General features: G+C 38.6%; 1 protein-coding gene across 1 annotated transcript; it reads right to left on the minus strand.

Moving 5' to 3' along the window:
* Positions 1-211: 211 nt before the first annotated feature.
* Positions 212-10,907, minus strand: has2 (hyaluronan synthase 2). Its single transcript, XM_058747179.1, has 4 exons — positions 10,461-10,907; positions 5,187-5,813; positions 3,476-3,577; positions 212-2,460 (listed from the first exon to the last, which is right to left on the minus strand). Exons 2-4 carry the CDS (start codon positions 5,811-5,813, stop codon positions 1,531-1,533), a joined length of 1,659 nt encoding a protein of 552 aa, XP_058603162.1. The 5' UTR covers positions 10,461-10,907; the 3' UTR covers positions 212-1,530.
* Positions 10,908-11,911: the final 1,004 nt, after the last annotated feature.

The following is an 11,911-nucleotide window of genomic DNA, read 5'->3' on the forward strand; positions in this document are numbered from 1 at the left end:
AATTGTTCTATTCATCCCTCATCAGTCGCTGATGAAATAGCAGAAAGAAGGCCAAACAAGGTCCTTGTGTGTAAGAGCAGTCTGAGGTCTCAGGAATTCCCCTACTCACTATACGAACAGATGCCAGAGTTAGAGAGAAAAAAACAGATTCATCAGGTCATACATTTATTTTTCAAGGACATGATGCTTACAAAGGAAACAGCACGTTGGATACGCATTATAAAGTATTTTCTTTTATTTGGCACAAACACAACAGTGCTTTATGACAATACTGCCTTAGTAAAAGCCCTCATCAATTACAATCCATACTGTAAAACAAAGTAACCTCACTCATCATCACATGTTGCCACTTTGATATACGCTTCAAATTATAATCTTCTTAAACATTTGGTAAACATTAAAATAATGCTTGTAAATAAAATCAGGGCTTTTCCAGGAAATTAAGGCAGGGCAATACTTGGAAATGAAGGTTTGGAATCACTGGAAAAGCTTTTTTTGCAAATGTTCTGGACATTGATGGATGACATAAGATTATGTGAAATAATAACAATCACAAGAGGCATCTGTGCCTCATTTATATGCAAATGCTCCTGTGTCACTTTCTGGAAGATTTGCATAGCAGTGTGATATTGGCAAATGCTGAAATTACATAGATTGTGTGGGACTGTCAATTATTTTGACAGGACAATTCAAAACATTCAACCGAACCAGCATACGATAATTTCATATTACAAATAGTTTGCGAAGAAACATGTAAGAAAGCTATAACCCATAATGTTGTATAAATAGACTGGTCTTCCCTCCACGTAATACTTATTATAATAACACAGGTTCATCGCCCTTCTTGTCAATGAATAACTTATCTCTAGATTTGCCTTTTATCGCTGTCATCACAGAGACAAATCCAGCTTCTTAATTTCACATTTTGGTCAGATAGGCAAGTCTTAAAGAGTTACATTTCCTCATATTTATTGAAAATAGAGAATCTTTGGTGGCAAAGCAAAAAAAAAAATAAAAGTCTATATAAAAGGCAATACAATACATTATGCAAATACAAAGTACAGCACAATCAAAAAAATACTCAGAAGTTCTGTTTTGGATTTCAGTTTTAAATCGTATACATAATATATTTTATATATATAAAAACAAGCTAAAATTAAAAATCATAAATTACTTAAGAAAAAAAACGAGTCTGTTCTGACTCTATCCCAAACACTCACACAATGCAAACATAACCACTGAGGTAATTTGTTCCTTAAAGTTCTATATCAAGCATTATGCATAACGAGAGTGAACGTGAAAGTGCAAAGAAGGTGTCATTTGGTGGTGGAATACTAAAACATCAAGAGTGTCAAAGCTCACATATTACAAAGTTTTTCCTTTATCACATCAAAGGAATATCCTTAGTAACAGTCACAGCAGCAATGATGTCTCCTCACTTCCTGTCACCTGTGGACAGCCCGCATTCTGATAGCAATCTGAGATTGTTTTTAATGTAAACGTAGAAAGGTCGAAGGGCACTGGGAAATACTATACATCAAGAACCATATCATACTGTTGTCCTTTCTTCCTCTTGCCACACTTCATAATGAGGACAGCGTACAAAGTCAAGAACACGACCCAGTAGCTGGCATACACGATTGCGCCGATTATCAAAACAATTTTTTCGGACTCTGGAAAAGGTTTTCGGGTCTCTTGGATTATTGTATAAATAATGCCAACAAAAAGAATGGTGAACCAAACTGATATCGGAATAAGTCCGATAAAGTTCACCACCACGGTCTTCCTTCCAGACGTTCCCCAACCGGATTTGTTTATGGTGGCTATTGCGAACATCTTTGCCGGTAGCAGACTCGACATGTATAACACTGAGTAGAAGGACATGAAGACCATGACGATGTTTCCGCGGAGGCAACTGGCGAACGAAGACTTGATGAGCGCCACCACCTGGACAATCAGCAGGAACAGAAGGATATTCCAGATCCTGCCCTGGTAGAAGAGCTGGATTGCAGTGGCGATGAGAAAGAAGGGGAAGAAGCCGGTGATGACGGCTTCGTAGGTCATCCACAAGTGGTGCTTGTGAAACCACATGGAATTGTAAAGCCACTCTCTGAAATATGATTTACTCCAGCGGGTCTGCTGGTTAAGCCAGCGTAGGTAGGTAATGGGTGTCTCGGTCAAGCACTTGGAGCGAGCGGTGTATTTCGTGGCATATCCCAGGCTCAGGACTCGGTTGGTCAGGTGGCGGTCATCGCCAAAACTGCAGTGGCTTCCCATGAATGTCTGATTGTACCAGTCCTCCAGGAACTCATGAAGCAGGGAGTTCCTGTACATCCCCAAGGGCCCACTGATACATTGAACGCACCCGAAATATGACTGGCAAGCTCTTTCGATGTTGAACGCCATCCAATATCTCACACTGCTGAGGAAGGAGACCCACGATTCATATTTGTTCAGAATCTAGAGGGACAGAATAACAAAAAGGATTAGAAATCAAAGGGATTCTATAGTTCAATTTACAGAATGGCATATGTATGTCTTGGTCACCTGCCACATAGATGTATGGAAATAACACAGAATGTAGATTGAAACACTAAAGAACTGTGAGAAACTAGAAAAGATCTAAAGGCTCTTTGTACAGGATGCACAGTAATATGCATTTCTGTTGACATATGAACACACACAAAAGTATATTTCAGTACTTTGAACAACTTTATCGATTCACCCTGCCCATAATTCAACCGTCACCCCAAAAAACAACAGCTGCCCTGACTATAAATCTGAAGACTGGAGGGTGGGAAAACCCCAGATTTTTTTTTCAGTCCTTGTAGCTATACTGAAGTCTTACTCTGTATGTAACCCACAAACAGTATGTTTTCTTTAACTCTAACCTCTGATTTCACAGACTTAAGCCTAGTCCCAGACTAAAATGCATGCCTGGGTTGTTATAACTGAAAGAAACTTGCACTGACTGGTCTTAAAATATGTCAGTTCCATTGTTTTGTCTCAAGATGCACATTAGCAGTGTTTTAGCAGGCACACTTAGAAAAGTTACTTAAATGTCCTAATTGATCTATGGCCTACTCCTGGCTTATTATTAGCCCTGTCTGTAAAACCAGGCCTAAAAGTACAGATTTATAATAGCAAATCCATTAAATACCAAAAGGAAACACATACAGATGCAGAATTTTCAGAAATTTCCCACATGGATATTATTCAATGGCACTTGTCATTGCATTAGCTAAAATTTCAAACCAAGTGGTATCTACAAACAAGTAATGACTTCTCAGAATGAACAGCCATTTCTTCCCCCCAGTTTTAAAGAAATAGATTTTTAGTGGAATTGATTGATTGATTGACTGACTGATATAAGCCATACTTTTTAAGGTTAATGAAAAAATACCTATATATGCTCATGTCATGTAAATTCTTGATGCTGTAGATGAATACTTTAAAACTGCAAGAGAACACATACCTGTACATCTCCACCTACTCCTCCAACCATGGAATCTTCTTCCAGAACCTTCACCATCTCCACTGAGGAGGCCGGGTCCAACATGGTGTCTGAATCACATACCTGCATCCAGCACAATATAGATACATCAATAAAGGATACACACAATTTACCTTTAAAAATAAAAATACATACAGTAGTGCATTTTACATGTTTGAACAAAATGTTCTCCTAAAAATTCAACCAGTGTTTGCACCACATGCACTGATACATCACATTGTTCAGCAAGATACAAGATGCCTAATATCATCATTAATATGACATGTGTTCCTTCGAAGAGATTTGTCTTTGGTGCAAATATTATTATTTTCCACAATCACATCTATAGAAACCAGGATGTCTTTGTGTGAGTGGTCATGATGAATCAAACGTGCTTCTAAATATGTTGGGACAAGTATATCAATCTCTCCCGGAGGTCATTTTAATCATTAAGTTCTGGCTTACATGTTCACTTACAGGGCCAAAAATTTAGGCTCATCAAACACGAGCACACACTGTTCAAATTTTAGAAGAGATTTGGTTTAAATGTTCTAACATTGAAACATTAAGCAAGCATCGCCCAGAGGTTATCTCGCTTTTTCAGGGGAAAGTCATGTACGCCACTTTGCTTTTACAACTAAACCCCGTAGTGAGACTAACCACAGGCCAGGTAGCAAGATCAGTGATAAGTTAAACACAATTAGGCCTCTACACTCAGAGCAAAGGTCAAGGATCTCATTGGAACCAGGTGGCATGTGGATAAAATAACCTTCAAATAGCCTTCACAAATTACCAATAAATGACAGTTTCAGGTTTACCTTTCTCAGAGACTGTTCACACAGAACACATACTTAAGTTTCAACTTGACGCAGCTTTTCAAAAATGTGATGTTTATGCATCAAACGGCCAAACATGTAGCGTATATTTACAAAGAAAAACTAACTGGAATGCAAAAACACTTTCTGTGTGAACTGGTGTTCAGATGTTATTCTAGGTTTTAGTTTGGTGAGCTTGAATCTTTCTTACATCAAAAGCGATTGCACAGTTGTTTGGATTACATAAGAGGACATTTGATCACTAGTTTTGCTGATAAATCTTCAGAAAGACATTTTGTTGCAAATAGTTTGAACAAAAGTAAATATTCTCACGTAACGTTCTACCAAAGCCACAGAAAGTCTATTTTGTGATGTGAAAACACATGTATACAGCTGTTCTCAACTGTAAAATTCTCAAAAATAATTAGCCTCCTTTGGTTGGCGCTTGTAAAAATTCAGGAGTGGGAATTATATGTTTAGAGTAAACCACCACAGAAAAGGTCCGTGGGGGTTTAATGTATTTACTGTATGTGACTTATTTATGAACATGCATTTATGTGACACGTTCCCTTGAGCTAAATATCCACTCAGCATCAATACTATGTGCTCCGAGATGGCATGGAAAATACCAGCAATCTGTTCCGGAAGTGCCAGAAATATCCCCGAGATATGCAAACGAATTCCCACAGAAGTCCCTCAATGAACAGCATCAGTGTTAACCAGGAATGTACTTTCCTCACTCTCAGTGCACTACATGCTTCAGCCTAGCATCCACTAATGGAGTCACAAAAGCTTCTTTGTACAATTTGCCTGTGTTGCCCTCGTGTACTTGGCTAGGCAAGGCTTGAGGCTGAGCTGCCTGAGAGAGATAGACTCACCTGTACGTAGTCGACACTTCTTCCCAGGGCTTTGAAGGCGGTGTACATGACCTCCCTCTTCCCGCCCCACTTCTGCATGATGCACACACACTTATTGTTGAGAACCAGACGAGAAACGTGCTGCAGGCTCTCTGCGTACGATTCTTCGGTTTCCTCTGGTCCTTTCTGGTGGTAGTTGCTTTTCCAAATGTATGTGGTTGCCTTGTCCCGGCCCATGATGTCCTGAAAGATCTCCATCATGTAGCAGTCATCATCATTGTTCCCGTCGATAACCATAATGACCTTTATCCCAGGGTAGGTGAGTCTTTTCACCGATAATAAACACTTTCTCAGGTAGTTGGAGTCTTCCTGATAGGCTGCGATGCAAAGGGCCAGTGACTTGTTGAGTTTGATCGGTGTTTCCAGGGAACGTTTCATGTTCCTGTGTTCCAGTAGAGCAAAAAAGCTCTGGATGATGAGGTGAACGACTAGAATTGCCCCATAAAGACCAAAGGACAAGTAGTTGCCTGCAGTCGTTATGAGCTTATACCCCATGATATAAGCAGTAGAGATTCCCACAAGCAGCGAAATGCCGAACAGTGTCGTCCCAACAATCCTCAAGTAGGTGATCACTTTATCACATCTCATCTGAAAACAACAATAAGACATTGAGGGGTGAATATTATGATTTGCAACTACTGGACCAAACACGTTCTTCCGAAGAACTGCTTTTTGTTCATACAATTAAAGTCAGAAGGTCCAATGTTGTTTTGGACCCAACTGACTTTTATTGTACAGACAAAGACTGTTCTTCAGAATATCTTCTTGAACTAGTCATACAGGTTTGGAATGGCATGAGGGTGAGTAAATGAACACAATATTTTCATTTTTGGCAGAACCATCCCTTCATGGACAGCACTCATAAATGAAATTAAAGCGAATGTGTGGACAGCTTTGTGGTGATGATGACAGACTTTTGCACGTATGGAAGCATTAAATACATGCATCTGTTCTTGCTGCATAAGTGACAGTATATTTCAGACGGCATCGTATTTCTTCCTCTTTCCTCCTCTTCTGAATATCTGAGCGGTCTTTATGACCATTTGTTCCAAGTTTCCTAACTACTGCAGTTCCCCATCTGCTTGGCAGACGTGACTATGCAGCACCACCCTCTGACATCATCTGTTTATATCTCCGTGGGAACGCATGAACAGTGAAATTTAGATTTCAGAGGGCTCTACTAAAGACCCTCTGTCTTATTACTGCTGAACACGGCCATTGTATTAATGATGGCGTCTTGTTTTATCGACTTAAATCTCGTTTCTTCTTTGATATCGTCCCTCTTGGTTTAGATTATAAAGCGGTTCTGGCCTGGGAAGGAGGTTGATATGATGGACTACAGCAGAGTGTGAGTCTAACTGGCACGTGTCACAAACTTTAACGTCATCCCGCATGTTTACGAGGCCCTCTGGACCCTCCAAACCCCACCTTATCCACATAGACACGTGCAAGCCTGTTGGATTAAGGGGAGCATGTGGTGTTAATGTCTCAAGCGCCTGTACTGCTCTCAGGGTATCCCCAAACCTGCTTTCATGTCTTTTTTAAACTCTAGATGAACCCAAAAGGCTCATTTGAAAGTGCTAAGACTGCTGATAAGACAAAATGTAGCCCACACCTAAGAGGACACTAACACTTATCATGGCCGTACAGGATATCTGAAGCATCGCTGTCTTTGTCGATGACCTAATTTCTCATGTTTTTAAAAATTGGTACAGGCTTTGCATCTCTAAGGATGAATGTGCAGGGTTTACATGTGTAGATTGACTCATCTTGTTGTGAATGGGGGTGTGCACCCCATTAGATAATCCTGTCGTTGAAATGGTCCTGTGTGAAGCATTTGCCATCAGTAGATTTTGTCTGACTGAATGGAATATGGTAATTTGGCTCGTTCACACCAAGGACGATAACTATAAAGTCATTCTATGTGAATAGGGAAGCCCAAACCACAACAATAACGATAACGACACAGAGTAACGATATTGTTGGAATCACTTTCAGAATTTTTTTTTTCCAGAACGATAACCACAACAGTCAAACAGAATTCACCTAACTTTAGAGAGGATTTAATATGACAAACTTGGTGTGAATGCTAATATAGTTATCAGTATCTTTGTTGTTATCATTCTAGAACAACAGTTAAATATATAATGTTTTTGTTTGCATTGCTAGTTGCCTATATGTCATGTATATTATATCATGTATAGTATCTGGCTGTAATCCAACAGAGCAGGGAGGAGATACAAAGTATCAAGGATCACTGAAAGTTCATCCTCAATGGGGAAAACTATAACTTCAGCTTTGAAGAGAGATGAAATATTACAGTGCAGGAAAAGTACATTCGCACTAGCCAAAAAAGACCCAGACCTGTAATTTCCCCTGAACACCATCAGAAAATGAGTTTTCTTCTTTTATATTATATATGTATAGAAATATTATTCATTTAGAGAGGATTTTTACACTATGCTTGAACGTAGGGGGAGGTAGATTGTGTAGCTTAATAGAGACAGAGGATTTGTTCATCTTTATCCTCAGATTTGGAGGAGCTTCCTTTAGACAAAGCTTCATTTGAAACACAATAACTTGTGAAGGGCCATCAACGAGGCAGGAAATCCATGGCTCAGAGCTTAACACTCCTTTTGGGGAAATTGGATAGAAAAGTAGGAGATCATTTTTATTTAGTGGATCCTGTGAGAGTTGTCTTCCAAAATTAGCAAAAAAGTACTTAGGTGATCTATCAATCCTTTGCAGTCTATCCTATTTTAATTTAGATATTCAAATATTAAATAATAAAAACAAATAAAATACTAAATAAAATACTCAAATACGAAAGAAAGCTTTAAAAGATTGATGCAAACTTCCTAGCAAAGATGGTAGAATAAACTCAAGTTGTTTCACTGAAATTGTGTTGGTGGGAATTTTGGCACTGACACAAAACTAGAGACACTGCCTTGTTGCATGTCCTGCCCATCTGAGATACTCCAGTGTATTCCCAGGCACTGGAGGAAGCTTCTGCTTCTCCGAAGTGGGTGGTTCTGAGATGGTGGGGAACTTGGGGAACTGCCACGGCCGCCTCCCAGAGGAACTATCCAACCACCAGCACTGAGACACATCCATCACTCTGCCACGGCTCTGTGGTGTGGCCTTGTCAGACACTGTGGCCGCCATGTTCGCTGCTGTTCAGGTTGCTGCCGCCTGGCTTAGTGCTAAATTCTGCCTCCAGGCCTGTTTCTACCTTTCAATGTTCCAGAACTGTCATACCTCACTAGGTCTCACCTTCAGTACCAAAATAAAACAATGTTTTTCTAATGCACTGGACTGTCAGAAGAAATAATGTGGCATTTCCACAAGTTGTTACAAATGAACTTTGGGCACTAGAAGTCCCCTGGACTTGATACAACTTCTGCTGCCTGTAGTAGACTGTGGTGAACAGCTGGGTCTTATCTTAGGCACATGGCCAAGGTTGTAGCATTTTGACCTCCAATGGCAGCCTAATTTTCAATGACACAGTCACACACCCTGCACATTTACAGCAGCAAAGTATGGCATCCAATTATATCAAAGTAACATTTCAGAGGTAAAATGTTATCAATGCTGGCTATAATTCTGAAATAAGAATTAGAAGCTATAGTGCAAAGATACTGCACAGCTTTTCCCATTATATGATCAGTGCCTCATATGACAACTTTGAAGATTAGATGACTGTAAAGATACATAATGAAAATGTAAATGTTTGGGGAAACATCTGAGAAACTATCATTTTAAGGAGGAATTCATGTATGTTTAAGCAGTACGCAAATTATTGTTGGCATTGGGAGGTCTGGCCCCTCTAATTAAAGCTTGAACCCCCCAAAGAAAGTCATAACAAAAGCATGTATTCTTGTAACATACAAGTAAATGTACGTTTCAGTAGCCTTTTCAAACAACTGCATAATTAGATTACAAGTTAACCAGATCACAATACAAAAGATGCTGATGAACAAAAGTCCTGTTGACTTGAAGAGGTTACCATGGCAATAGTAGACTGCTTGAAAGTTTAGGATTAGTTTTGGATGGTGCGTCGAAAATTATAGGCCTATACCCTTACGGAAATTAACCATGGTTTTACTACAAATTAAACCAAAAAAAAAAAAAAAACATGGTTACTAGCCTATAGTTAAACCATGGTAACCACAAATTAACCATGGCTTTGCTACACTAACCATAGTTTAACCATGATATTTGTAGTAAAACTGTGGTTATACAAATGAAGAGTTCATTTGCAAAAACAGATAACTCCGTTTTTAACAATTTTCAAAAAACATGTTTTTTCATTGTGCATGCCAATTAATCTCAGTCAAACTGTAGTTGGGTTATTTTATCTGTTTTTGCAAATAAACTCTTCAAATGGTAATCAATACGCCAAAAAAAAAAAAAAACTTGGTTACTACACTTTTACTACAATAAAACCATGGTTAATTTTCGTAAGGGTATATATCACTTTATATGCATTTCAGAAATAAGGTAGCTAAAGGACAAAAAAAATATTACCACCTCAAATTGTGCTTACATAAAAACGGCAAGTGTAGAAAAGGTTTAGTTTATTATCCATTTGTTTCACATATTACCATGAAAACTCCTGAGGGAGCCTACTGAAAAGCGTCATTACGCATCATTAGTAGATTGCGTCACCCTCAGTTTTACGGCTGCTGCTGGATTGCGCGCAATATGTTTTCTGCTCTGCTATTGGTCAGAGGGTCCATATGGTGTTTAGTTAGCCTATAGCCCTGGTAGAATCGCAAACACTGAATAAATATTTTAAATATATCAAGTTGACGTTGTTTAATAGTCTCGCTGTTACATTTGTAAAAATGTCAAAATCTGAAACTGTCAGAAAGAGCAGCTGATGATACCAACAATGATTCAAGAGAAACAAATACGAAGTAGCCTGCACGAATAATATACCAGATAAAATATTTGCTGTTCTTTATCAGCTGTAGTGTTGAGTCGTGTTACGCAGAAATATGTTGAAATTAAACAGGCTGCTACAACCTGTTGGACTTCGAAAAAAAATTGGCACGTGTAGGTATCGCAATCACTTATGGCTGAACTCCATTCATTCAAATGTTTCCCCCCTTATGATTGTTTCAAATAACTCTGTTACAACATGGAATGCATGTAAAGAAACTTTTCATCTAACAGAACAATATGTATCATTCGAAAGATTTATCCATTAAAAGAATCATGATCATACAGTACCTTGGAGTAGCTGTGTGGAGATGTCCCGTTAGTTTAGGGATGCTGTCCGACGAGGCTCTGCACGCTCCAGACACTGGACAAAACTTCCAATGCAAGTTTTTGAGTAAAATACAGAAGACACCGGCATGGAGCATCTAAAAACAAAGATGTGCAGTATCCACGTTTTCCATAAAACGAATGAACATTCAAGTTTCTCGCCTCCTCCAATACATTATATAGTGTAGTTTGCATCAGTCTGCTGTGATGAGGTCTGTTGGAGCATCTTGGCTGTTCATTCTGACGTTGTCAGCTGATAAAAGAATAAAAGTTATCCAACAGTAGCCAATGTTGGTGACTAAAGATGTAACTCATTCAAGTTTTTCCAAGCGTACAGGTTGAAGCAGTGAACTGTCCTTTTCTGCGTCTAATTTCTTCCAGACGCTTTAACTTTATGCTTCCTGTAAGCCATACATTTGTAAGACTCCTTTAACCGGGCAGGGTTTTGGACTTGTTTTAATAAGGGGGTTGGTTCGGGGGCGAGGAGGAGTGAACATCTAAGAGAAAAAAAGTGCTGCCCATTCAAACTTCCGAAATGGGGGTGGGTATGAGTTAATCAAGCAATTAGACAAACAGTTTTTAGCTAAAAATCGGCAAGCTGTGGAGATATCAAAAAATGAAAAGAAAAAGAAAAAGAAAACATGAAATTATTAAAACGATTAATTATTAAATAATAATTACGAGGAATAACTAGCCTATGAAAAATAAAATAATTCATTTACCAAATGCATACGAACAAGAAAGAAAAAGTGTTTCAGAACATTCTGAGTATTACTAACCTAAATGCATTAAGAATCAGTTGCTATTTTGCCAATTTTAAGTAGAATAAAGCAAATCAAACACGCCTGAGAACTTTTTGATGGTCATTGATTCTCAGTTGCGCTTGTGATTTTGAGGGTACGAGGCGCAACACACATATTTACCACAAGAGTGCGCCACACAATTCTAAATCTGTTCACATTCACAGCAGTGAAAGTTGATTTGCAACACTGATCACTGATGCAGATTCCAATGTGGGCCAAAAGCAATGCAACAATGTTTTTGATATGCATATGCTATTTTTTTAATTATTTTTTTTAATTATGTTATTTTATTTTCTCTTATTTTCTTTCTTTCTTTCTTTCTTTCTTTCTTTCTTTCTTTCTTTCTCTTTCTTTCTTTCTTTCTTTCTTTCTTTTCCATGAAAACTCACAAATATATCAATATTGAGCAATCTTTCACTCAGCACAAGAACATCAGCGATTCCAAAAATAAATAAATAAATCGACAAGTAACCTATAGCAAAGTAACCTACGCATTTGTTAATTATTTGTTTATGCCCGCTTTGCTTCTTTCCACCAATCCCCCACTAGGTTCAAAAGAGATTTTCTGCCCAGCAGGGACAGCACGCGGACAGGCTTTGGTAACAGTCCATT

This window comes from Onychostoma macrolepis, chromosome 16 (genome assembly GCF_012432095.1).
Source record: "Onychostoma macrolepis isolate SWU-2019 chromosome 16, ASM1243209v1, whole genome shotgun sequence".
NCBI lineage: Eukaryota > Metazoa > Chordata > Actinopteri > Cypriniformes > Cyprinidae > Onychostoma > Onychostoma macrolepis.

What these genes read in the sequence shown, in the direction of transcription:
- has2 (XM_058747179.1), bottom strand. Translation starts at nt 5,813, where the DNA reads ATGAGATGTGATAAAGTGATCACCTACTTGAGGATTGTTGGGACGACA. An exon ending in GAAGTGTCGACTACGTACAG is followed by an intron (nt 3,578 to 5,186) that starts GTGAGTCTATCT and finishes TGCTGGATGCAG; the next exon opens with GTATGTGATTCAGACACCAT. An exon ending in GAGTAGGTGGAGATGTACAG is followed by an intron (nt 2,461 to 3,475) that starts GTATGTGTTCTC and finishes CTGTCCCTCTAG; the next exon opens with ATTCTGAACAAATATGAATC.